Below are 27,431 nucleotides of genomic sequence, written 5' to 3'. Positions count from 1 at the left end.
TGTAATATAGCTTGAGGAGAAGTTGAATATTCAATGGTCATATAGTCTCACTTCATTCCCCAACAAAGGCCAAGAGAGTTGTTCATTTTCTTATGGAAAATCCTCTCTTATCCTTTGGGCTATAACATTAGTTCAGCCTATGGATAGCTTCTAAAATGGGAATGTTTATTAAAAGAGAATAGAGCCCATATCCAGTCATTCAGAACATTGTGACAGTTTTCATTTTTGAGTATATTTTTATTAAAGTCATTTCCAACAAATATAGAGGTGCCAATAAAATATTTATTAATTATTATATTTGAAATATTCTGCCTTTCTGGCTATAGCCCTCACAAGAAAACATATAATTTTTCATTAAAAGAAGATGAATTGTTATTGAATCCCATTGAATTCAATGAGACTTTAGCACAACTAACTTTCTTTGGGTCAGGTGAGGGTCCACTGTGTTCCTGTAGGAATATATAGTATTTTAAAAATAAATATACTTTTTGCGTTTTAGCTTTTATTCTTTCTGTTTTTGTAGTTAGGCTGTTTATGTATGACTACAAAACAACAGATGAATTAAGAATTTGTTCAAAGTGCATTTTACTCCTTTCTCTCAGAGCCACCAGCCCTCAGAATACAACATGAATTTCAAAAAAATTAAGTGGCCTTGAGAAGCTAGAAAATGAAATTCCCTGTCCTCATATAATACCTCCCCAAGCTTTGTGTTGAGGGTAACTGGAGAGTTAAACAAGCATGGTGTGGGGGTGGGGTGAGAGGAGCAGTAGCAAATTGCCAGCAGGGAATGCAAGATGTGTTAGATTTTGCTTTTGCTGCTCTTGTTGACTTTGTGTCCTGGTTGTACTGTAAATTGCTGGATTTTACACAAAGAAAATCATAGGATATTGCATTGAGACCATAGCACTTGACAAGTGCTCACCATTAATGGTAGCCCAGCACTTACTTACTTACTTACTTACTTATTTCTATACCACCCTAAACTTGTGTCTCTGGGCAGTTTACAACAGATAAAAACAATTTTAAAACATTAGTTAAAAACAAGACAAGAAATTTAAAACACAACAATTTAAAAAAATGTTTAAACAATGCTCTAAAACAACATTAAAAACAATCAAAACAGTATCAGTAAAAAGCCTGGGTGAACAGATGGGTCTTTAAAGACTTTTAAAAAGCTGTCAGAGATGGGGAGGCTCTTATTTCACTAGGGAGCGCATTCCAAAGCCTCAGGGCAGCAACGGAGAAGGCCTGTCCCTGAGTAGCCACCAGACGAGCAGGCGGCAAATGCAGATGGACCTCTCGATGATCTCAATGGGCGGTGGGGTTCATAACCCCTGCTAACTGGGCAAAGAGGCACCTTTTACTGTGGCGATTCTCTTTATTTAGCAGGGGGAGAGTAACTGGCCCTATCCACCCTCAGCACAGTACTTCCAGTGACTGTTGCTGGTGTGTGTCTTAAGTTTCTTTTTAGAATGTGAGCCCTTTGGGGACAGGGAGCCATCTTATTTGTTTGTTAATTCTCTTTGTAAACCTCCCTGAGCCATTTTTGGAAGGGCGGTATAGAAATTGAATTATTATTATTATTATTATTATTATTATTATTATTATTTCTTGTTTACACAGTCAGACAGGTGTTATTGACTGGTTTGTTTTATTCAGACATCGAGTCCTTCCCAAGGACCTGGGATGGCTGAATTTTATTGTCAATGTTGTTGCTGTTGTTATAGATATCGTCGCAGAATATAGGCTGTTCCCAGTAAAGCTGCTTTTTGTAATTGGCTGATGGTGATTTCTGTGGCCCCTATGGTGTTGAGGTGCTCTTCAGGGTCTTTTGGAACTGCACCCAGGGCGCCAATTACCACTGGGATTATTTTGGTCTTTTTCTGCCACAGCCTTTCAATTTCAATTTGTAGATCTTTGTATTTGGTGATTTTTTCTATTTCTTTTTCTTCTATTCTGCTATCCCCTGGTATTGCTATGTCGATTATTTTCACTTGTTTTTCTTTCTTCTTGACTACAGTGATATCTGGTGTATTGTGTGGCAGATGTTTGTCTGTTTGTAGTCGGAAGTCCCATAATATTTTTACATCTTCATTTTCTACCACTTTTTCAATTCGATGGTCCCACCAATTTTTGGCTACAGGTAGCTTGTATTTTTTGCAGATGTTCCAGTGTATCATCCCTGCTACCTTGTCATGCCTTTGTTTGTAGTCAGTCTGTGCGATCTTTTTACAACAGCTGATTAGGTGGTCCACTGTTTCATCTGCTTCTTTACAAAGGCGGCACTTGCTGTTTGTTGTTGACTTTTCGACTTTGGCTCTTATTGCATTTGTTCTTAGTGCCTGTTCTTGTACAGCCAGTATTAAACCCTCTGTTTCTTTCTTCAAGTTGCCATTCTTAAGCCATTGCCAGGTCTTGGTGATGTCTGATTTTCCACTTATGTTTTGCAAATATTGACCATGCAGGGGCTTATTTCTCCATTTTTCTGCTCGGTTCTTGACTTGTTCTTTCTTGTAGGCCTGCTTTCTTTCATTGGTGTTGAATAGTTTCGCGTTCTTGACCATTTGAAGTGCATCTTCTTCACTGTCCTTGATATATTCTTCAAGGCCTCTTTTCTCCTCCTCTACTGTTTGTTGTTGTTGTTGTTGTTGTTATTATTATTATTATTATTATTATTATTATTATTATTATTATAACGAAGAAGACGTTCTCTTAAATACCCAGGGCCCAAGCTGTTTAGGGCTTTATAGGTTATAACTAACACCTTGTATTTTGCCCTGAAACATATCAGCAGCCAGTGTAGCTCCTTCAATACGGGAGTAATATGGTCTCTCCTAGATGACCCAGAGACCAGCCTGGCTGCCGTGTTCTGAACCAGCTGTAGTTTCCAGACTACATACAAGGGCAGCCCCACATAGAGCGCATTACAGTAATCCAGTCTGCAGGTTGCCAGCAGATGTACCACTGTTTTAAGGTCATCTATCTCAAGAAACGGATGCAGCTGGAATATCAGCCGAAGCTGATAGTTGGCACCTCTGGCCACTGCCTCCACCTGGGACACCAGGGAAAGACTTGGCTCTAGAAGGACCCGCAGACTGCGTAGCTGTTCCTTCTGGGAAGTGTGACCCCATCCAGAACAGGCAGATCAAAATCGTCTCCAGAGTTTTGATAAGGCATATGTCTGCCTTATTAAAAAGAGGAAAATAAGAGACACAAAATGAGGCAAGTGCTATCTGAATTCAAATGGGGCATGAGAGGTAAGAGTAATAAGCCAGCCAAAGAGAGTCAGAAAGCAGGTTTTAGATGGAGGTTGAAAGAAGAGAGTAAAGTGGCACCACAGAGGTGCTCCAGGTTATGGGCACCAAGGGGAGAATGAGTAGAGTCATTTAAGGAAGCAGGGGAACTTTGGATAGCCAGGGGTGATACAGTTAGAGAAGCAAAGATCCCCAGCCGGAATATATCTGAATAGATCAAATTTGTTTGTAAAATGGAAAGTGTGTGAGGAAACACTTTATCTTTTTTATCCCAATCTTAACAAAATTTTCAGTCAAATTGTGGCAAGTTTAATCTGCTTCTATGCAGAGTTTCTCTTCCCCCTAGTTTCAGCAACTTTATTACTTTAGGAAGCGTTGGCATTTTTCAATATTCAGAAAAGATAATTTTAGTATGTTTGTAATGAATATACTCTTTCTTCAGTTCAGTTCTTTCCTTTTAAAAAACCAAATTAATCTATACAAATTAACAGCTTGCATTGTGTCATTTCAAAGGTACATTAATTTCCATGCCATCCAGAGCAAATTTGAATATATTCTAAAGTATCCCTCACTTCAGTCTTCTCTATGCATTCCAATTCCTTCCTCAGCAGGAGGGCTGGTGTTACTCAGCACAGGTGACAACTACAAAGACAGGGAACTGGCTACTTCTGGATGGGTCCTAGGGAAATTCTAAGCATCTCCCAAAGGGATGTAGTGTAGTAAGAAGAGTTCTTAATGCCTTCTCTAAGAACTGACTTGGCCCAGGGGAAATAAACCGATAATGGGAGAACAAAATGCTTATTGAAAACACTAAGAATTACTTTGGGCATCTGTGGACCTAAAGTGCCTGCTTTTGCCATACACACAGTTTTAACCCTGGCTGATGGAGTCAGAGGAAATTTAGCAGGCTCTGAGATCATTCACACAATCAAAAACTGTGTTCTACCCAGGTCTGGGAGCAGTGTGTGCTCCCAGTTTTCGGTTGTGTGGAAGCAAGATGTGGATAACCTGGGTGGCTTTTCCTCCTAGCTTGCTTCTAGACAATCACTTCTACCCAGGTTTTCCTCCTACCTTGCTTCCACACAACTGAAAATTGGGAGCACACACAGCTCCCAAACCTGGGTAGAACCTGGTTTTTGATTGTGTGAATGACCTCTCTGTGTCAGGTGTCAATTCATTCAGGTTGTTCCCTCAAGCTGGCTAAAGCAATATTTTTTGCTATCTTTTCTCCTCAAATAAACCTTAAAGTGCTTGCCCACAATGGAACATAATATTTAGCTGGCACTGAACAACCACTAAATATAGCAAAGCAGTTGTGTAAATTGGGTTGCTTACAGCACTTGCTTAACACATCCCAAAATGATGTTTTATATCCCTGGCTCTCTTCCCATGTATTTCCATTCTCCCTCCCACCTCAGCGTCTTCTCTGCACTACAGCTCCCCAGCTGACTTTCCTCCACTCCCTCACTTTTGTGTATGCATTTCATTCTTATTTCCTCTCTGTGTGGATATTTCAGATTTGTCACTAATGAATTCCATCTTGTTATTTGCAGACAAATCCTTCCAAATTTCTTTTCTAGTATCAATAGTGTTGGGAAATGCCTACTTTGTGTTACCCACAGATATTTGGCAAACATACCTGATTCTTTTGTCCGTGTTAATGACATTACGTAACAATGCCACAACCAAGATAACCTGTTGTTGTAAAGCTCTATTTGTCACAGTCACAAATGCTTTTTTCTTGCAGTTCAGTATATATTGTATATATATTTCATCAGAAGCTGTACTAACTCTCTTACCTGAAGTCGGCCCATATCAAAGATACCGTTTTCTTTTTATTTACTAAAAGCACCTTATCAAAGAAGAGCGGGAAATCGTTGAGTATGAATTCTTCACCATTCAGCTGGTCACTTTAATGCCCTTTTCTTCTTTACAGGTTCCAAATGTTTCTTCAGCAGTGTTTGCTAATAGGATTGTCCCTGTATGGTTTTCCTGAATCCCTATTCCTCCTTTTTTTAAAAAAAAAAACTAAGTTTTTGTTTCCGGGGCCCTATAAATTCTGAAAGTGATGGGAGCAACTGGAAACAGACAAAAGGAGGGGGTGCTGAGAGGAAGGAGAGAGAGAGATACTAAAAGGAGGGTACTCAATATTTATGTCCATGAGTGAAGCCATTTAGTATCTGGGCCATTGTCACTTGAGCTGTGGTCATTGCCACAGCTCACCTCATTTGGTTGCTTTTAATTCTTGGGTCATCATAATTCCGCACTGATCCTTGGTCCAAGGCCTCTGTGACTGACTTGAATACAGTATATGGTTGTCTTTCTCCAAAGGAGTAAATTGGTCCTAGTTGTCACTGAGGGGGATAGTCATGTGTCTGAACTGTACCACTTCAGATCTGCAGTGTGAGGGACCACGTAAGTGAATGCTGCTCCATACAAAAAGTATCACCAGGTATAGAAAAGTAGCATGCCAGGGAAAGACTAGGGTTGAGCTTTCCTTCCTGCCATTTAGTTTTCTGTTTGCACGGGGGCTTTTTGTGAGGGTATTTTGCTTTTGTTTTTGTTTGCACAGAGGAGCATTCCATCATGTGAGCCCCCATCAGCAGCTTGAAGTGTACAGTCTAGACCAAGGATCAGCAACCTTTCAGAAGTAGTGTGCCAAATCTTCACTTATTAACTCCAATTTAAGGTTTCATATGCCAGTAGTATATTTTAAGGTTTAAATTCTGGCCCTGTGAGTTCCCCACAGGGGATTCCCTGCCCCCAGTTTCCAGCATGCAGCCCCTCCAGACTACCCCCATACAGTGTTCCCTCTAAGACATAAGCACATGCCTGCGCTCACAAGTTTTTTGTGTGTCCGCTCAGTTAATTTTAGATCCCGCTCAGGTTGAATCAGGAAGGCCCCCCTCTGAATGCATGTGTGCACACACTGCTTTGATACTCCTGCCCGAAACAAAACTCATTCCGCACACAGATGGAAAAAATTAGAGAGAACACTGCCCCCATAGTTGAGTCAGTGAGAAATTCTGCTTGACACAGCTCCAGGGGTGATTTCCAGGGGCTGCATGCTGGAAATCAGGAGCTTAGGAACAGGGCAACCTCCCGTGCATGAAGCACAAGATCAAAGGGACCCCCATGGGGAGGCTACCTTTCTTCCCCCTACCCCCCTAAAAGTAGGCAGAGCTGGTGGCGCGCATGCGCCCTTTGCGACGCGCGTGCTCATCTTCGCTGCTGGCGCGCGTGCGCCACATATGTCACGCTGCGCGCGCGCCACAAAGGGCGCATGCGCGCCACCAGCTCTGCTTACTTTTAAACTAGCAAGGACAACAACGGGGGCAGGGGCAGCAGGGAGGAACTCTGCCGCCCCAAGAACGTTTTGAAAACCGCCAGCGCCGGAGGGGGAAGAGCGGCGGGGGGGGGGAAGTACTACCACCACCACCCCTTAAAGAGAAACTCCCCCCCGCCCTTCCGAACCGAACCGCGGGAATTCCGGAACGGTCCGGAGGCCTTGTCAATGTCCTCCGGACCGAACCATGCACACCACTACTGAGTGTGCTAGAACTCCCCTCCCACACAGCCTGGCCTGCTCCCTCCTGACACAGAGCTCCTTCTCTGTGGTACACAGAGCATGCCAAAATATTTTTCCTCCCTCTGCCCTTCACAGACTCCCCTCTTCCTCCCAAAACAAACAGTCCATTTCCTGTGGTGTGCAGAGCACAACATGAAAACATCTCCCTCTCCCAACCCTGGGCAGACCCTTCTTGTCCTTCCTGCCAGGCACAGAAGCCCCTCTCTCTCCTCCCTTCCCCTCCCCCCCAACCTTTCTCTCTACCTTGCTCCTATGCACCTTTCCCTTCACCTCCATGCCCTCTTCCTCTTCATATTTGGTGGTGGTCGTGGCACCTGCTGCTTCTTCCACCGCCCACCGCCCCACAATCACTGCCTCCCTGGCTTTTGAAAAGGCAGGGGGTAGGGAACTAAGCAGAGAGAAGTGTAGACTCCCCCTTCTGCCTTTTTGCAAAATGAAGCCCAGTGGGGTGGTTGGAGTAATGGTGCCACTTCTGCCAGTGCCTCATCCAATCTGTCGCCTGAGGCCACTACATCAGTGGGGCGGCCCTGATCCAAGGTGAACAGGTCTTCGTCCTCAACCATAAAGAAAAATTAGCATTCCTTTGATGAAGTATTCCTTATTGTGGGTTATTCCCACCAAATGGGGTGGGAATGGCACCCTGTTGGTCAGGTGACCAGAGACTGCCTTCGGACAAAACCATAGGAACAGACCCATTCACAATAATCCGCTCCTGTCAATCGACTGGGCTTCCGTTACTAGGGGTATAAAGGTAGCTACGACTGCAATCCGAAACATGCTTTTAGAGCAGGGCTGCACTCCCATCGTCCCTAGTCACTCTGGCCAGTTAGCTGGGAATGACAGAAGTTGTCATCCAGCACCTGCAGGAGAGCCAGTGGAGCCCTGTTCTGGAGAGTTGGTTCTGACTCCACTGAACTGTGAGGAGCTTGCTTTTGCTTAGGATTGTACTGCAGGGCTGCAATCTTCTGCCCCTTTGCTTCTTCATATCCCACCATTAATATGTGTAAAAAAAGCTTAAATAAAAAGAAGAAAATGTCACAAGGCACTGTACATATTGAAGTGGGAATGGCCGCCTCCCCACTCCCCTCGGCTCCAGCTTGTCCCGAGCATGGGTTTATCTCGCTTAGCACTGTCTGCTCTATCTGGCAACAGCTCTCCAGAGAGGAGTCTTGGGATCCCTGGCATCTCCAGGTAGGGACAGGAGCTGGACCTGGAACGTCCTGCATGCAGATCGGGTGCTCCACCACTGAGCGATGGTCCCATCCCTCCTTGGAATTCGTGGCGCTTCTTTCTGAGCACACATTGATAGGCTAGGCTTGCAAGATGAATGACAGGTTATCTGCATAAGAGAACCTTGAGTGCATACCTTTAGATCACTAGCTTTGAGGGCATGCAATGTTAATTCTGGGCAGCCTGCTTTCCTCATTGGCAAATTTGGCTTATACTAAAGTGGACAGATTTTGTGGAGAATGGGCTGGAAACAAAGCAGCAGCAAACAGGCAGCTCAAGACCGAGAGAGAGAGAGAGAGAGAGAGATTGCAGAAGAGGCTGGAGTAGACCCAAAGGGCCCTTGGCAAGCAAAATGTCATATGGAACATGCTCATGAAACAAATGGGGAATGCCAACATAGCTGCACGGAGCCTTGTGGGTGTTATAGTCATAGTCCTTTGTATGTGTGAGAAGCTGTGGGCTGCAACATTCTGTGCATTTAAGTGCAGGAAAGCTGTGGTTTGATAAAGTTACAGAGAAGGCAAATGGAAAGCAAGAAAGCAGGGCCAAAACATGTGGGATGCTTCTGGGTGTAGATGTGTGTGGAAAATTCCCAAAGCCATGAGGCCAAGGCCAACGATGGTGCAGAGAGGGAATTTTTGCCTGCTCTTTGCTGGTCAGAGAGGATTCTGTGCTTTTAGCAGCTGCATGTCTGGGAGAGGTTTGGCTGGTACCCTTTTTCCAGCCACTGCAACTCCATGATTAGCAAGGTTGCACTGTTAGGGAAGAGAAGAAAGGACCTGGCAACCCCAAGTGAGAAGAGGACATAATGATGTGCATTCTGTCATATACTTCAAGGCTATACCCATGTAGAACTGACCCATGGAATAGCTGATGCAATGTGCCCCGGCAGCTGCAAGGAGTTCTAAAGAGGGAGGTGTGGGGTTTTCTCACACCACACCATTCTCGGTTTCTGAGGCTTGTTGGATGCTCTCCTGGCCCACTATCATTTCCTGCCAAACTGGAGCAGCAACAGAAGGTGCAGACCCATCCCTTCTATAGAACAGAGATTCCTCAACTTTGTTTTTGCGGGCCACTTCTCTGGCTTGCTTGTACTTTGTGGGCCATTAACTTACATTATGATCATCATGTTAATATGTGATCTCCGACTGGCCTACACAGTGAAGGAGAAAAAAAGCTATTAATATTGTTTTAAATTGCATCAAAGCAGCTATAGATGTAGGCCACAGTGGCTGTGAACAGGTGCAAAAAAAAAAAAAAACCAGTGCAAAGAAATGGAAGGTAGGGGGAGCTAAAGGAGTTTCCTGCACCCCTCAAAATCATATTAAGGGAAGAGAGCTGGTCTTGTGGTAGCAAGCATGACTTGTCCCCATAGCTAAGCAGGGCCTGCCCTGGTTGCACCTGAATGGGAGACTTGATGTGTGAACACTGCAAGATATTCCCCTCGGGATGAAGCCGCTCTGGGAGGAGCAGAAGGTTCCAAGTTTCCTCCCCGGCTTCTCCAAGATAGGGCTGAGAGAGATTCCTGCCTGCAACCTTGGAGAAGCCGCTGCCAGTCTGTGAAGACAGATACTGAGCTAGATAGACCAATGGTCTGACTCAGTATATGGCAGTTTCCTATGTTCCTATGTATTTGTTCACCTCAGATATATTGTATGTCACAAGTTAGGGACAACTCCAAAGAAGACGAGGTCCACAAAGATGACAAAGTCATACAAAGGACTGTGAGAATGTGGGAGGTTTTGATCTTGTTGGCAGAGTAGTAGGCACAGAAAAGAAGTTTCTAACTTCAACACTACAGAAGGATAAAAACATTCTACATGTATTACAAACTGCTTTGAGGACTGAATACAAATTATTGACAGTCATGGACTTGTCTTGAAACCCTGTGCTTTGTCTTACACAGGCCACCGATCTGACACCCATCGGTCGGGAGGCAGAGAGCGAGGCCGCTCCAAGGAACGCAAGCACTTGCTCTCTCCAGACATCTCCCGTTGCAACTCAGAGGAAAGGAGTCCGCCAGCAGATGGTGACTCTCCGGAGCGACGTCAGTCCAGGTCCCCCAGTGAAGGCAGATCACAAACCCCCAACAGACAGGTAAGTGGGAAGCTGGCAAAACAATCAAAAGAGGAGGAACGTGAGGCAAACACCTTGTGCATCTGCTTTGTTGAAAATATTTAGGACCAGTTCACCCATGCTTATACACAGTTTGATTTCTCATCATTCCGTGATTCATATGTCATGTGTGAACTATCGAAAAATATCATTTATCAGATATGGTGGTTTAGTCTGTGGTGTTTGCTCTACAATCACTCATTCATACATGCAGGTCATCACTTGAGGATACAGTCATGATCACACATGTGTGAACCAACACTTAGGTGCAAACACTCACACTCCTGAAAGGTGTTTTGCATTGCATGCAAAGAAGAATGTCACAATGCCTTCACTACGACCAGCTCAAAATCATAGGGCTGTCATTAAGATTCACAGACTTTTGCCTCCAGGTCAGAGTTAAGGAAAAAGAAAATGTAGAGGATGATATTGACAGATGGCACGGTAGAAGCCTGGTCTGCAGTATGTTGCAGTCTTAAGATGGTGTTCCTAGAAGCTCTTTGCAGATGAATTGCAACATTGCAGCAGCACTCTAGCTCCAATGTGCCAAGTTTCATATGCTGTATGCTAGATACGCATGAATTGCAGCAGAAGCCAATATTCATGTTGTACAAATTGCACATATGGGTATGTGCATTTTCCTACTGACAAATATACCTGTATTCAGGGAGACTCAGACACTCCACAGGTTCAGCATTCTATATATATATGCTGGACTGCATTGGCTCTTTAGCTTTGTAATAAAACACTTCGATAAGATAGCTTGTTTTCAGCAAAATAAGATGGGGGAAGGTCTCAGCTGCAGTCAGGCCCAAGACTCCATCCTAAGCACTCATGACCCAAAGTTGGCAAGTGCCTGGATCAGAGTCGGAAGGAGGTGGAAGAAAAGCAGGAGTTTGGCAAGCTGGCTAGTAGCCTGGTGGACCAGAGCAACAGGTCTAGGAACTCTATAATAGGCGGGGGCATGGGATTGGCTCTCTGATGTCACCTGACTCCTGGACAAGGAGGATTCTTGGCTGTGGTTATAGTCCCCCGGCTTGACTTGCCTGCAGTTCCCTCCAGCTGCTCCCTGTGCCATAGGGAGCAGAAAGCTAGTGCCTGGCCTGAATGTCCGAGCCCCCCACTCCGGCTTGCTGTACACACACCTTCTCCCTCCTTTCTTTGCAGGGCACAGGCTCCTTGAGTGAGAGCTCCATCCCATCTATATCTGACACCAGCACGCCAAGACGAAGCCGGCGCCAGCTCCCTCCAGTGCCGCCAAAGCCACGCCCCCTCATTTCCTATGCGGCTATGATGCAGCACTGTGGCGACATCTCCCCACAACCTGACGATAGTGAGGGTGGCTCCCCTCTGCTTTCTGGGGCTCTGGAGACAAACAACGCCTGCTTGACTGAGTCTTCCAGCTCCCCGCAGGGAAAGCAGTCTCTTCTCTCCACCCCACAGCGCTACATCTCAGAGCCTTACCTGATGCTCCAGGATGACTCCCATGCTTCAGACTGTGGGGAGGAGGAGACACTCACCTTTGAAGCTGCCGTGGCCACCAGCCTTGGCCGCTCCAACACGATTGCAGTCGGCCCTCGTTCGAGGCACAGCTGGCAGATGCCCAACGGGCACTACCGCAGGAGGAGGAGAGGAGGGGCATCGCAAGGGGTGATGTGTGGGGCTGGCATCGACGTACTAAGTGATACGGAAGAAGATGACAAGTGCTAGAGGCTGCCTCCCCTCCCCCTCTCCTCTGACGCATGCTGTTTGCCACATTTGGAAATGAAGCGAGACAGAAATCAAATGCAGCAGCCAGAAACCGAGCCTTTGTGCAAAAGGGAAAAGAAAAAAGAAGTCCAACCCACGGATTCTGTTTCCGCCCCCCTTTTTCTCAATTGCACAGAATCCTTTGATTAGCTCCTGCAGCCTTGGACCCAGCAAAGATGCACCTGCTTCTGAAGCAGGAGTGAAGCCTGGCAACAGCAGCCCTCCTCTCAAGTCACGGGGGGCTCCTCCCCTCCCAGTCGGCCAAAGCCAAGAGTGTGTGCCCAAGGAGAGCCAGAAGTCACAAAAGAAACATAGCAGGATACAACCTGAACTTGAGTTTTGTTTTTATCACTTTGTCCCTAGATCCTAGGCAAAAACAAAGAGGAGAAAAAACCCAGTTGGTAGTTTGGGTGTGTGTGTGTGTGGTTAATTCTGTGAGGTGTGCCTTCTTTGGCGATCCCTCCTGTGACTCATCCAGTTGGAGGGATAGGATGGAGGTCCTGACCCAGAGCTTCTTCTTCAGGAGTGGAGGTCACAACGTGGGTTTTTAAGTTTGCTTTCCTTATGACAAAACTGAAGGAGAAGGTGTGCTGAGAGGAAGACAGGGCGGAGACACCCTGGGCAGTGGTGGCCACATGCGGTGAAATGAGGTCTGAATGAACCCAAGTCTCTGGGATGATGGGGATGATGGTAAAGGGGTATCAGGGCCATTGCTGCTAAATGTATGTAACTTGCCATTCTCCGAAATGCTTATTTATGTTCTGGGAATGGAATGTGTAGAGCGTATATATAGATATGTGTGTGTGAGCATAAACATGCACACATGTATAGATTTATTCTAATAAACGGGTGTATTGCTAGCACCAGGACGGTATATTATTTTACCCTCAGAGAGAGGGAGGAGGCTGTGGTGTATTGTCCTATGGAAGTTCTATGGAACTGTAGAATTTAAGAGATGTCAGTTGTGTTCTGTGTCAGGGATGGACAACTTTTGTATTCTAGAAGGTTGCTCAATTTTCCAGACACTGCTCTGGGACCTGGAAGTCTCTGGTCCCTCCTCACACATAATTGGGCTCTAGCAGCTTTATTATAAAGTTGGCCTAGCAGTAAGGGCTTCCTGCAAAGCCTTCTTGCTTCTGTCTCCTTACAAGTGAGCTTTTTTTTTTGGCTCCATACCTTGATCAAAATTTGGTAGGACAAGTATTTGAGGGGAAGCAGATAAAACTGCTTCCGGGGCCAAGTCCAACTTGTGTACCACCGCCATCCATCCCCGTTCTGTAAGATTGTGATGGCTCTGGAATAAGCCAGCTCTGGAAAATAAGCCAGCATCTGGCTGGTCACTGGGAGGTATACAAGATACTGGACTAGGTGTACCTTTGATCTTATCCAGCAGGATTCTGCTTGTGTGTTCTTAAAGATGCCCCTGAAAATGAAAGCCATCAGCTAACTCCATTCAACAGGTGTTGGCAAATGCTTTCAGTTAACCAAGGTGCTTAGTGTAGGATTCTTCTCTTCTCTTCCTGCTCAGCATTGCGTTCATTTGGGCAGACCTTTCCTTTCTTCAGCTTAGAAGGCAGGTGGGTCATTGATCTGAGGGTGGGGGAGTAGGGATTCTTACTTACTCTTTTCTGGAATACTGGATGCAAATGGCACTTTGATTGCTAAGCTTTTGTTCCCACGGGTGGTTTTGTTTTGAGAGCAAAATAAAACTCCAGTAAGAGTGCAGAGAGGAGAGTGAACCTCAGGTAGAGCTAGAGAGACATTTACTCCATTGGGTAAATAAAAGGTCCAAGGAAATGCTGGTAGGAGTCTCTGATTGTCACATTTACCAGGTGTGAAAGAAAAGGCCAACAGCCACATACCATGACAGAACAGGATAACGTTTTAAAAGCATTGAACCCCAAAGCCACTTTAAATACATTTACTGGATGAAATTGTGCATCTACTAAAGATTCTTGAATTTAAGAATCAATCTGAAGCTGGGGGCTGAGGGGTCAGGAGAATCTGGGTGCTATGAGCATTTAAAGCTGGTTGCGCATACAGAAAGATATGAGCAGGATCTTCTAGAGAAGTTGTGATGCTTCCTGAAAAAACATTATTGCAGTTGTTTTGTGACTACCTTCCAGTGTGTAACTGATCTGACAATATTGGTCCAGCATAAATGCCTTCTGCGCATTATGTGCTATGCTTCCTTTCCCAGGTCAGTTCTAGAATGATACAGGTACAACCAGTCCTCCTCTGGCACAGATAGCACTCTGGATCCGTGCTCCCCACTCACCTTTGGGTTGAGTGCCTCTGCCACTCACTATCCAATTCCAGAGAGGAATGGGAGGAAAGAAGCACTTTTACAGAGCACCCACAGAACGTGCTCTCCACCAGTGGCCTGGCCACCATGAACCAACTGGTGTGGTGAAGCAACTGGGCAGCAGTGCTAGTGCTTGGAAGCTGGTTATGCACAGCACCCAACTGCCTGGTCTCATGTGATCTCCTCACTAACAGGCCTGTTTAGGAGATACTGTGAAATTGAGACCATTCATCCATTTCCAAGGTTTTGGAGGCTGCATGGGATTATTACTGCCCAGGCTTCACAATACATGCTAAATGTTTGTATGTCTGCCTTTTTAAAAAAGCTAAATAGCAGTTGCAATTTGGTGGTGGTGGGCGGGGTAATGCAACCGGAATGGGACGGCACAGAAAGGGAGTATTTAACCCTTTCCCACCTTAATCGGGTCCTGATGAAAATCGTGCCCCTGAAGCTCTTATTCACTCTGGGAAGGAAACTTCTGTGGGTGCCAGTGGAAGCTTTCCCTTCAGCTTGAAGGGCATGATTTTGGTCAGGACCACACTGTGGAGGGAGAGGATCTTGTGCACCACGGTCCTGGTCTTACATGCCCTGCCCGCATGCAGCTGCTGCTTAGTTAAAAACAAAACAAACCCAAACATGCCAGGCCAAATGATTGATGCACGTATTATATTTGGCCCTCAGTGGAAAGACTGCTTGCTTTGCATGCAGGTTTTTCCGTCTCAAGCATCTCTGCTTCTAAAGGGGAGGCCAAGAAGGCCTTGGCAGGGAGTTCAGTGTTCTTGGTACAAGGCTCTGGCTAAGGCCTTAGGCTAGGTAGCACCCATTTTCCTTCCTTTCTTCTCCCCTGGCTCAGCTTCCAAGCACCGAGCCGAGCTCTGGAGGAATCCCCTTTGGACCAGCTGACTCTAGCCCTTAAATGCTGCCTCCTAGCCAAAACCCACTTCATGCAGTATTTCCTTCCCTAGTCCCTCATGAGGAATTGCAAGGGAACACATCCCTGTTACCTGGCAACAAGCCCAGTATTCCCCTGATATCTCCTGCAATGGGTGAGGTCATGCTTTTGTTGCTGTGGCAACTGGGTGATCCACTTCCTGCTTCATCACCTCTCTTCAGTTCATTGCTTTTCCCCAGCCTTGGCATCGGTGCCACTCCCACACAACTGAAAAGGACTTCGTCTTCTGTTGGTCAGAGTAAGCCCCACTGGGCTAGATAGACCAGTGGTTTAAACCGGCAGCTCCTTTAAGTCTTCTGGGTCCCCATTCTGGAGTGATCAGTAAAATATTGATCTTTCTTTCTGCAGGGACACAAGCTGGAGAAATAGGATGGAATAAAATTATCAAGATAGTATGCTTATTTGCATATTATACAGGAGCATATCATACACATGTCAGGAAATACTGTCATCCAAGGTTGAATCAAAGCAAAATATGCTTGAAACTGACCTGAAGCAGAACTAATTGAGATGTTATTCCTGCAGTTCTGTTGCACAGTTAACTAATCGCACAAGCAGTCTACTCATCTGAGCAATGTCATGTCAGGTGAAGAAACCTGGAGAACTCCACAATCCACTTCCAAGAGCAGGCTGAGCTCTTCCTGTGCATAGAAGCTGATCTGTGAAGTTCTGCAAGTTTCCTCCTCTGACTTGATGCTGCACGCAAGAGGAAGTAACCACCAGCATGAGCCAGCAAAAATACCATTTTAATCCATTGATAATATCCCTTTTCCCCATCTGTTCAAATTCTCTCACCCATTCCCTTAAAGCATTTCAGTGCAAACACCGCAAATATGAGTAGGTTTCATGGTTTGGAAACCTTGATTCTCAACAGTCTCACAAAACCCAAAGTTCTTTCAAGCTTGCTTGAAAGAAAGTAATGGCAGTTTAACTCATTTAGAATCAGTTTGGTCATTGCGTGTGGATTTGGCCCTAGGTTGTCTTCACACGTGATGATTAAATCTGCTTTTGCTTATTCTGTGTCTGTAACTTGAATGTGGAACCTCCATTGACCAAAATGTGCATTTAGCTTTAAAAGGGCTCTCTTTCCTGCTATTGATAAGAGCCATCTCCTGAGCACACAAATAGCACTCAAGAGGTTCAAAGGCACTTTCAGTGTATGTAGTTTGTTTAATGCTCTTTGTTTCATACTCTCAGGACAGCGAAAATAGTTATACAGAGCCTATACAGAGAGTTAACCTGATTACCATCGAAGGCTCTTGAAACCTCTTTGCAATCCTTTGAGGGTCTCTACCTCATCACTTCCCATCCCAGCTAGCACTTCTTTTCAAAACTCAGTTTATATTTTGCCTGCCTTTGCCTCAGGAAGTACATTTAAAGTGGTATAACTGGGGCCAATGTTACCCATGGCATACACATTAATTAATTTTGTTCCACTGTTGTTTTGGATCAAACAAGTTGTGCAGGTTTTAAAAAGAACGACAAAAACCTGCAAAGCCTATTTGACCAGAAGCAGTGATATAAATGTGCACCCCGTGGGCAGTAATGCCTCTCTCATTCTACCTTAAACTCTTTGAAATAACTATTGTCTGTTCCAGCTTTTTATGCATTTTTATGTACAGATCTCCTGCTTCAGTTGCAAGTGTCCCAACTCTTAGTTTCTTCTCTCCCTGTGGTAATTGGATAGGAAATCCAATTTAGTTACGTCTAATATCAAGCAGAGATTTGGAGTTAGCATAGGGGCTTAAGGAAGCAATTAAAAGAGTTTCAGGCTTTATAATAATGTGTTCCTGGAGGGTGTGCATGTGTTACTAGAATGATATGGGATCATGGGAGTTGTTTCTTGTTGGCTGTTCCTAAAGCACAGTAATGACTACTTATATTTTAATATTAAAGTGTGAAATAATATTGCCATTAAAGTCAGCTAGTCCAATGTATCATTTATTTAAAGAAAATTAGTCATTTACCATTGGATAATTTTATACCAGATGAATTATTCATAGTTAAAATTAGGTTCAAAGAGAATGGTGGCTGGAATGAAGCCCAGTGAGGATGATTCTCAAGGTGGAGCTACACCTTACCTTGGCAAACACATCTCCAACCAATAGTAATGCAGGGACGCGGGGAGTGCCTTTCCGGAGGAGAGTCTGTAGGTAAGAGCCCCTGGTGGCGCAGTGGTAAAACTGCCGCCCTGTAACCAGAAGGTTACAAGTTTGATCCTGACCAGGGGCTCAAGGTTGACTCAGCCTTCCATCCTTCCGAGGTCGGTAAAATGAGTACCCAGAATGTTGGGGGCAATATGCTAATCATTGTAAACCGCTTAGAGAGCTCTGGCTATAGAGCGGTATATAAACGTAAGTGCTATTGCTATTGCTAAGAGAGAGTGCTTAACTATAGCCCTTTTCCGCCAGGCCTTCCCGCGACAGTTAGGTTTATATTTGGTCTCAGAGCCAATGCAGGAGGGGAGAGACAACAGCAGCTAAGAGGGGATTGCAGGGGGGTATTGGCCAGTGCAGGAAGAGTGAAGCATTTCTGTGTTTGCTCCTAACATGGTTACACCTCTCAGTGATCTGGCTATGCAAAGTTATCCAGTTCCCCATGAGATGCTAACTATAATCCAATCAGAATATTGTTTGCAAAGATGTACCCCTCCATGATGCAAACTTGAAAAAGAAGTTTGGTTTGTGGAGATATGGCAGAGCTGAGTCCCGTCCCGTCCCCGTCCCCCCCATCATATGTTGTAAATAAAAAGGTTGGCATCTTGAGCTTCTAAATGCAAAAAAAAAAAAAAGATTTCTTATCATAAGCCATGCTTTTTGTAAATATATAATGGGGGTGAGCAACATGAAAAGGGGTTTTGTTTGTTTGTTTTTATAGGGGTTGGGGAGGAGGACATTGCAGAGCAGCAACTTGTTTCATATTGATTTTAAAGTTGTCTTGTTGATGCCTTTCTGATTACAGAGACCAGTGAGTGTGCTATGAAATTTCTATTAGAATTTTGAAATGTTTCTACCATGTATGGGTGGGGGGAACCTCTATATTTCAAGCTTAATGTCACTTTAGCCCACAATCTAGTAATCTCTTCTATGAAAGCTTAACGTTGGCTCTCAGCAACCACCCTCAGAAGAGGACATGTGCTGCAGCCCTTTAACCCCAAGAACACAGATGGATTGTTTGGGGCCTTTAAATAAGTGGAGCACCATTGGACCAAAGAGCTTCTATTTAGCTATATTAGAGCTGGGATATATTGAGGTTGTTCACACAAGCAGCCCTACCTGGGTAGGCCTGCTTGTGTGAAGCGCCGGGATCAAGGCTGATCCTGGGGCTGACCCCCTTCATAGCCCGGAAATTTTACCCAACCATTTACCTGGGTAGAAGGGCACGAGTGTGTCACTTTATCCAGGTACAGGGCCATGTGAATGCTTGGGCTGCACACAGCCGACAGCAAGCTGGGCACCTAGAACACCTGACTCATGGCAGGATTCCTCAATGCACGGCAATTGTTGCAAGGTTGCCACACTTGTTATACAGTGCACTGTGGGATATCAGGTGCTGAGACTCATTTTCTGGTTCCCCTACAGATGTGGGAACATCTGCCCTCTCTCAACAAATGCATTCCCACATTGGGTGCCCACTTTACTAACAGAAGGACTGATGCCCAGTTAGAAGAGATGTGTGCATCTGAGCTGAATGCAGCACCCCCATGTGTTGCAGCCTCAGACTAAATACATAGTTTGGGATACTGAAGCATCACCCTTTGGGCAAGCCAACCTGAGAATGCTCATGCTTTCATTGGCTTCTCCCACCTGCACCCCAGTCCATACCATTAAAGCCTCATTCTTGGGACGAGGATCTTTGGGATCTCTATCATTTATGAATTAGTTATGAGGAAGGCAGGAAACAGAGTGGGAAGGACAAAGCCTATCATAAAAGCAGGAGGAGGAAAAGGTGGTGGTGGTGGGTGGTCTTTATATCCAATCTCAATCAAACAAAATGGTCCCAATTTTTTTTAAAGGTTAGTCATGCCTAAATCCTGCTGAGTGCAACAGCAGCGCAATCCTATGCACTTTTATTCAGAAAGAAGTTGAGTTCACCTAGTTCAATAGGGCTTACTTCCCAGAAAGTGTGTTTAGGACTGCAGTCTTAATTTAGTTGGGTGACTGTATTTCAGCAGGACTTAAGTGCAATTTATATTCTTAGATTGGGGTCAATGTGCTTCGTAATCTGGACAGAGAGTTTAGAATCAAATCAAATAAATAAAATATAGGCTATGGATGTTCACACAAGTCTTTCCTATTTGGACTTTATTTTAACCTTCCTTGTTAAACCTTCCTTGTGCCAGCAATTGGCACACCACACAGAAGAAAAATAGTTTTGCTGATCAAGATGGTTTTCTATATATTAGTGAGTCATTAACATGAGGAAGCTACTTGTATAAAGTTAAACTAAATTGCAGGGTTGGAGATCTTGCTTCTCTGTGACAACATGAATCTTTTTGCATTCTGTTCCCAAGGATTTGCTTTTATTGCTTATACTTGCATCCTGATCCCAACAAGAGGAAGCGCATCACAATGGGCCCAATCAGGACGAGTACCTCTGATGCAGAAAGTACTCATGGGAGTGTGTGTGGGGGGGTCCCCACAGGGGCTACTAGTCACATTCCACACACCAGGGTGTAACTGGAACTGGTTTGGGGCCAGACAGCTTTGGCAGTATCTAATGAATGCAAGGGGGTTCAAATATATGAGGAACACAAATCAAAACTGTGCATGTATCTTAGGCCATGCCTGCAAAACTCCAAAGTAGAAAGCTAATGAAGAGGCAGGGAAAGGTGGTGGTGAGGCTTCAGTTTGACAGCATCCCATTTTATTAAGGAATTGGGATTAGTTTTCTTTCTACTTAAATTATATTTCCTAGCCTAAAGAAGGCTTCCATGTGACCAGACTATTTGCTGCTAAGCTGTCAGTCTGCCAAGCTGGAGGAAGAGCTGTGCTGCAAAGCACTTCAAAAAGGAGGCGGGGGTTGCCAATTGCTCTGACTCTTAAGCCACTCGTCACCAAAGCAGCTGCAAAATGGAGGAACGAATAATAGCATACTACCAAGCGAGAGGGTGAATTACAACAGGGCAGGTCTGGGAAATGTTGCCACATAAAGATAGATATGAAATGGGGATGAAATGGAGCTGGGGGAGAATTGCATCTTGTGAGAACCGAGATAAACTTGACCTTGGTTCAGTACAAACTTAACACAGAGGTCAACTGAGATCGCACCCATTAATGTTTGTGGCTAGCAAATGATTTGGTAGCCTGAGGCAGGTCGCTGTACCAAGCCTCTCTGAAGTGTCCGAAGCCATTTCATCTCAATTTTACAGGAAGACCAGGGAACAAAAAGGGGAGGCTGCAACCTACTTTGGTGATGCTGTGCTGACGCGCATTAAGCTGGGTACCGCCATACAGCCCTCACCTTGTGGTTTCCCTAGCACTGAAGCCTGAGCTCCTGGCCAGCTGATGTGCTTCATAGAAGCAGCAGGGTCACAGCTCCCTGGAGTGGCATCCAGGCACCTCGTCCAAAGCCAGATAATGCGTCCAGCGCTGCATGTTGATGAGGTGGATATATTGTAACATAAATGCTTGTTTGGATCCAAAATAAAATCACACAAAAAAATTACAAAAATTGTAAAACTTTAATGTTTTTTTGTCAAAGAAAAAATAAAATAAAACCTTGTTGTAAAGAATTACTTCCACCAAGAGCTATTTTCTGTTCTCTTTCAGTTTATATTTGCTTGTATACAGTCTTGTAAAAGACTTGTTTAAAACAATACTTCTGCATGTACTTGACACTACATTGCAAGTTTTCCTAGCATTTCACATCATCAACTCTGTAAGCCTTGCAAACTAGGCTTTCTATCCATTTTCATGCATTCATATTTTGGAAGCTTAATAAGTAGAGCACTTACTATGCTCACATTTCTCATAAGAAACGAAATCCCAGTGGGCAACAGTATATTTCATGTAAAGTACTAAATCACCTGGCATTGTGATAGACTTACTAGAACAATACATCTTCTATTAATATGGTGCAATCTCCCTTGCAATGCAGGGGATACAGCAATGGCATATCACTTCAGTGCCAGGCAGGAAAAAAGAGAAAATCTTCTAGGAGGCACTTAAAATGGAAGGGAAATTTGAGTTAGTCTTGCACAGGAGTTAAAGGAAAGATGGCAGTTTCAGTATACTCAGGGACCTAGCTAAAACTGAACAAGGTGGGACAATTGTCCCCGAGTCTCTGAGGGATTGGGGGGACTGCTGGCTGGACAATTGCTTGATCTCCCTCTTGCATCTCCCCAACTCACTGACATGCTGTTGGCTCTTGATTGGAGGACTTGTCTCTGCCTCACGCAGGATGAGTCCTCTCCAGGTGGGGAGAGGAGTGTCAGGCAGCATCCTTTTCTCCTCCTGATTAACTCAGGAGTGCTCAGGCTCAGCCCACTCCTCCCTCAGCCTGACTTAACAATGAGGGAAATGTATCAGCCAGTCATGAGGAGAGGAGGAGGGAGGGGTGTGTGTGCTGCCTGACACTCCTTCCTTCTCTCCTGAAACAGAGACAGAGCTGAAAAGATATTCAATTAAAGGAGTTTAGGAACCCTTTCTGAATTGGAACAGCATCTCCCTCACTGGAAATGAAGTTCTCGAGCATGCTAAGGAGCATCATGTCCTGAAAAAGAGCTTAGGATGGTAGTTTCGCTGCCTTACAATTCACTTTGTGTGTTCAGGACCATCATTACTAGTTCATACACAGGACCAAGGACACAAGCAGTTCAACCCCCAACTGGGCAAACACCAGCTTGCTGGGCTCAGGGTAGGACAAGGGTGGGGCAGAATGAAAGCATCAAGCACCACACCTGTGGCTCCCCCCCCCACATACACTTTTTTGCACCCACCTCCACTAGACACAAGAATATATCCTTCACCTTTCTCTGCCATTGACCCATTTGATAAAAGAAAGAGTTATTTACTCCTCCCTTTGGTCTGATTTCATAGCAATTTTATTTATTTTTAATTCTCATGATACACAGAGGTAAGGAGACTGCAGGTGCATGGACTAAATTAGTTTAACAGCAAACCATGAGTGAAACACAATGAAACTAACTTAACCTTTACAATGCAGGTGTACAAGGTACAAACACTTTATTATTAAGAATGAACTATCCATGGAAAAACCAAGTAAAAATGTGAGCACAACAACAATACTTTGCTGACCATTCAGAAATTATATTAGCGCTGTAAAATCCAAGATCCTCATTGAGGCCCCTAGGGGCTAAGCAGTTCAATTTAAGGATCCATCTTGCCTCTTTTAACAGCAAGATCTTATCAGAGCATGAGGGTATATGTTGTCAAGCCCAGATTGAAAAATCTGATAAAGTATGTCTCTGTTGTAACCAATGTTTGACCAATGGTGCTTTGGTATTTTGATGTTTGATGTTGTGTAAATGTTTGCCAATCCTCTTTTTTTAGAGTTCTAGTAGTTTTGCCCATGTACAGTAAATGACAGGAATATTGCACAACATAAATTAGAGAGGCAGAATTACATGTGGTAAAATGATATAAAGTGTATGTCTTTTGGTCAACAGGAATGGTAAATTCATTTTAGAAATGTAGAGGCAATATATACAATTTCTACAAGGGAAATGTCCTTGGGGAAGACTAGATCATCCAAATATAGGAAAGGACTGTTTTATGGGAAGGGAAGTATCACTTCAGACAAGCCAATTAGAAATGTTCCTTGTACAACTAAAGGAAATGATAGGTCTAGACTGACAGCCAGAAATATCTGAGACCAAAAACCAATATTTTAAAATTGCCTTTAGTAAGCCTGTTGGCTATATGGTTAAATGGAAGAGTACATACTACTTTACTGCAATTATCAGAATTGCAGAATTATCAGAATGATGCATTAGTGTCTCTCATTTTGATGAGCAGCTCTAACTCCGGCTTGTATAACCAATAGGAGTTAACCTCTACACATGAGGTCTCTCCGTAACTTGTCTGATTCTGCAAGAAAACCACATTCTAAAGAGCAATTCCATTTGACTCTTAAAAATAAACCACGTGGTAAATTATATCGGACATGTCTGGGGTGATAACTATCAAATCTGAGCACAGTATTGCAATCTGTGGGGTTTTTATACAGAGAGGTGTGTATCTGTGGACCAGATCTTCTGACCAGAACATCTAAAAAATGAACTTGGAAAAAATTGGCCTGTAAAACAAACTAGATACTGATATATCTATGATTGATCCATGAAAGAAATTCATGAAGTTGTTGCAAGTTGCCTTTGCAAATGAAGTGGCACCAGAATAAAATAAGATCAGAGAAAAGATTGTTGATATAAATATACTTGGACTCATAAATAAATTGCCTACCTCTGGGTAGAATCTGTGACAATGCCTTTTATCTGCCCCCCCCCCCAAAAGTTGTTGAAGAGAACATAGTTCATAAACAAGAAAATTCCAGCCAATTCCAAAATGAAATGAGTAGGTGACCTACATTCATTTATAAGATTTAGAGTATTATCTATAATTTGCATGGCCGCATCTAATGGAATGCTGGTTTATAAAGAGGAAACATCCATAGTGGCCATAATGGCTTCATCAGGAATGTTATCTATGTGTCCAAATTTATTCGTAAAGTTCATAGAGTCTCGAATATACAATCACAAATCTGTAACAAAAGGCTTAAAAAAGTAATCCACATACTTAGATTAAGATTCTAAAACAGAATTACAACCAGAGATGATTCTTCCTGGGGGAAGAGAAGCCTGGGGGATTTTGTATATTTTTGTGAATCTTGGGAAGAACATAAATAACAGGTCCTCGGAATTCACTATTCAACAAAAAACCATATTCAGCTTGAGTGATATACCCTAAATATAATCCCTCTTCCAGAGAGAGACGTATGGAAGTACTGATATCTGAAGTGGGATCCTTAGGACATGAAGAATAAAAGGTAGAGTTACTTAATTGATGGTAAACTTCCTGTTCATAATCTTTTCTATTTCGAATTACTATGGTTCCACCCTTATCAGCTGGTTTAATAATTACAGGTTGATTATTAGACAACTGTTCTAAAGCGGATTTTTCTTCTAGGGTAATATTCGACCAAGGAAAGATATAACTTTGTACTAAGTGGTTTAATTCTTTCAGCACCATTTTTTAATACATAAGTACTGCCGGGCATAAAACACTAACAGGAGTAAATGTAGAAACAGGCTTAAAGGGAGTATAAGAAGTATTATTACTTACAGTTTGATCTTTAAAAAAATCCCTGAGATATAAAACTCATACAAACCTATGTAAATAAAACCACATCTGTAAGGGGTCATATCTAGAATGGCTACAAAAGATAAACCTTTTTCTAAGACTGTACATTGTCCTTCAGAAAGAGTGATATCTGATAAATTATAAATTAAAGTCTCCTTTTGTTCCTGGTTCAAAGACAGTAATTGTCCGGAGGGGGGGGTCATTTCTGGCCTCTTTGGGGTCATGCCTCCCATGTTGACTCTAAAAAAGAAGATGACCAAGAACATGGGGAAACCATCTATATATATATTTCTCCTGGGTGTGCCCAGGAGAAATGCGTCCCGGCAGCCCAGCTGATTGGCTGGGCTGTGGGGGCGCCTGATTGGTCCTGGCGCACCCAGGAGAACGGCGGCGGCCATGGCTGGGGAGCCAGGCGGGCCCGGCCGCGGAGTCGAGGCGGCGGGCCTGGCTGGGCCCGGCGGCGGCGGCACTCTTGGGCCCGGCCACGGCGATGGGCCCGGCGGCGGCAGCAGCACTCTCCAGCGCGGCGGCGGCACCCTCGGGCCCGGCGGCCGCGGAGGTAAGGCGGCGGGCCCGGCCGCGGAGGTAAGGCGGCGGGCCCGGCCGCAGCGCAGGCGGTGGTGGGCCCGGCCGCACTAGAGGCACAGATGCTCTGTGCCCGGGCCCACTAGTTCTGTTTGTTTTGTGTAGAGGATGTAGCTTCATATCAATGGCTGCAAGTCTGAAGGCTATAGGCCACCTCCAGCCTCAGAGGCAAGATGGCTCTAAATACCAGTTGCAGGGGAGTAGCAGTTGCAGGGGAGAGAGGGCATGCCTCAGCTCTTGCCTGTGGGCTTCCCAGAGGCATGTGGTGGGCCGCTGTGTGAAGCAGGATGCTGGACTGGCTGGGCCTTGGGCCTGATCCAGCAGGGCTGTTCTTATTATCTAAATCAGATGTTTCTTCAGATTCTACAAATGAAACTTGTTTTTTGTACTGTCTAGTTTGTCTGTAAAGCCAAGGATATATCCTATTATTTTCATAGTCCGCTTTATCCTTTAAAATGTTTTTCAACTTGAATTCTTTTTTTCCTGAAAATGTACTCAAATCCTTTTGTATTTGAGCAAATTTGGTCTTGAATTCTGCACTATCTACATTATTCTTGACCAGATATGTTTTATTCTCAATATGAGACTGTAGTTCTTTAGACTAACTGTGAAGTCTCTACAAGAATAATCACAGGGGCGTAACTATAATGGGGCAAAGGGAGACAGTTGTCTGGGGGCACACTGCCTTGGGGGGGGTCCCCAGAGGCAAGTCACATGACTGACTCCCCCAGCTGCGCACCTGCCCGACTCCCCCAGCCGTGCACCCACCCGGGCTTCCTTCAGTTGTATTCATCCTCCGAAATTGATGTGAGTGTTAAGACCTGGAGCTACCAGAACAGCATGTCTTTCTCTAGTACCATTAAATGACTTGCATCATCCAAAATTAACAAAACCTTAAAAAAAAATTAGGATGATGTTTTATTGTGGCACATAGGTGTATATGTGTGTGTGTGTGTGTGTGTGTGTGTGTGTGTGTGTGTGTGTATATATAAATATAACTTATATTTACTATGCTTTTTGTTACCACTATTCAGCCTCATTTAAGATTTCTTTACTTCATGAGCTGAGCTTCAGTGAGCGGGGGGGCCATTTTAAAATCTTGTCTCTGGGCCAAGAGACTGGTAGCGGCATCTCCAGTGTTGCAGGCAGGAGTCTGTCTCAGCCCTATCTTAGAGATGCCAGGGAAGGAACTGGGGAGCTTCTGCATGCAAGCATGCAGGTGCTCTTCCCAGAGTGGCCTCATCCCCTAAGGGGAATATCTTACAGTGCCCACACATGTAGTCTTCCCTTCAAATGCAACCAGGGTGGACCCTGATTAACAAAGTGGGCAATCCTACTTGTTAGTGTGGTGCTTCCCCCTCCTGTGTGCTTCTTTCACATCTGGGTGCCTATAGAAAATCAGTAACTGGTTTCAGTTTGTATCAACAGTTCAAGTTGTGTGTGACTCAAATTCAACTTTATTTATACAAAAGGAATCTAGCTCTAGCAGAAAGCAGCAGAAAGGAAAGCTGATGGTTCTCAAAATGGAGTTTCTTCTTGCATTGCTAAAAGTGAATTGTTTGGTTTCAGTAGACAAAAGCCTCCTGTATTCTTCTTAAGAACAACACAAGCGTTAACAAGTTTTGAAAATGAGTTCAGATTAGGGTAATTGGCAGGAAGATCCTGAAAACTGTAGTCTTGAAAAGAAAGTTCAGAATTCATTGTTAGAAGTTAACAGAAGTTGACGATAATTCCCAGGTTTCCTTTTTGGACACCATCAATGATAGTCTAAGAGGCATGAAACTGTTAATTTGCAGACATGCCTTCTAAGGAGCTCAAATTTGGCAGACACACCATATAACTTCAGACTTGCCTTCGCTAAACTAACACAAAGGAATATAATATAATGGTTCCCTGCATTAAATGCAAGAACAGAGACTCTCACGCAAAAAGAGAACAATTATACTTAAATGGCTGGAACCAAAGCTAAGATGTTGATATGTATAGGTGAAACTCAGAAAATTAGAATATCGTGCAAAAGTCCATTAATTTCAGTAATGCAAATTAAAAGGTGAAACTGATATATGAGACAGACGCATTACATGCAAAGCGAGATAAGTCAAGCCTTAATTTGTTATCATTGTGATGATCATGGCGTACAGCTCATGAAAACCCGAAATCCACAATCTCAGAAAGTTAGAAAATTACATGGAACCAAGAAGACAAAGATTGAAGAATATAACAATATCGGACCTCTGAAAAGTATAAGCATGCATATGTATTCAGTACTTGGTTTGGGCCCCTTTTGAAGCAATTACTGCCTCAATGCAGCGTGGCATGGATGCTATCAGCC

General features: G+C 44.2%; 1 protein-coding gene and 1 long non-coding RNA gene across 9 annotated transcripts in view; one reads left to right on the top strand and one right to left on the bottom strand.

Annotated features, from left to right (window-relative positions):
• Nucleotides 1–20,931, top strand: part of CACNA1E (calcium voltage-gated channel subunit alpha1 E) — a 673,520-nt gene extending 652,589 nt beyond the window's left edge. For all 7 annotated transcript variants that reach the window (XM_053247018.1, XM_053247016.1, XM_053247015.1 and 4 more), the window contains 2 exons: nucleotides 9,980–10,170; nucleotides 11,356–20,931. In XM_053247018.1, coding sequence (XP_053102993.1) covers nucleotides 9,980–10,170; nucleotides 11,356–11,898 — 734 coding nt within the window. In that variant the 3' untranslated portion in view covers nucleotides 11,899–20,931. The remainder of the gene's footprint in view (nucleotides 1–9,979; nucleotides 10,171–11,355) is intronic.
• LOC128323599 (uncharacterized) overlaps nucleotides 9,797–27,431 on the bottom strand; it is a 92,239-nt gene continuing 74,604 nt past the window's right edge. For both annotated transcript variants that reach the window (XR_008306370.1, XR_008306371.1), the window contains 3 exons: nucleotides 21,244–21,359; nucleotides 11,709–15,551; nucleotides 9,797–10,182 (listed from right to left, as the gene is read on the bottom strand). This is a non-coding gene — a long non-coding RNA (uncharacterized LOC128323599). The remainder of the gene's footprint in view (nucleotides 10,183–11,708; nucleotides 15,552–21,243; nucleotides 21,360–27,431) is intronic.

The sequence above is a fragment of the Hemicordylus capensis genome, chromosome 4 (assembly GCF_027244095.1).
Source record: "Hemicordylus capensis ecotype Gifberg chromosome 4, rHemCap1.1.pri, whole genome shotgun sequence".
In the NCBI taxonomy this organism is placed as follows: domain Eukaryota; kingdom Metazoa; phylum Chordata; class Lepidosauria; order Squamata; family Cordylidae; genus Hemicordylus; species Hemicordylus capensis.
This window is presented reverse-complemented; position numbering and strand designations above follow the sequence as displayed.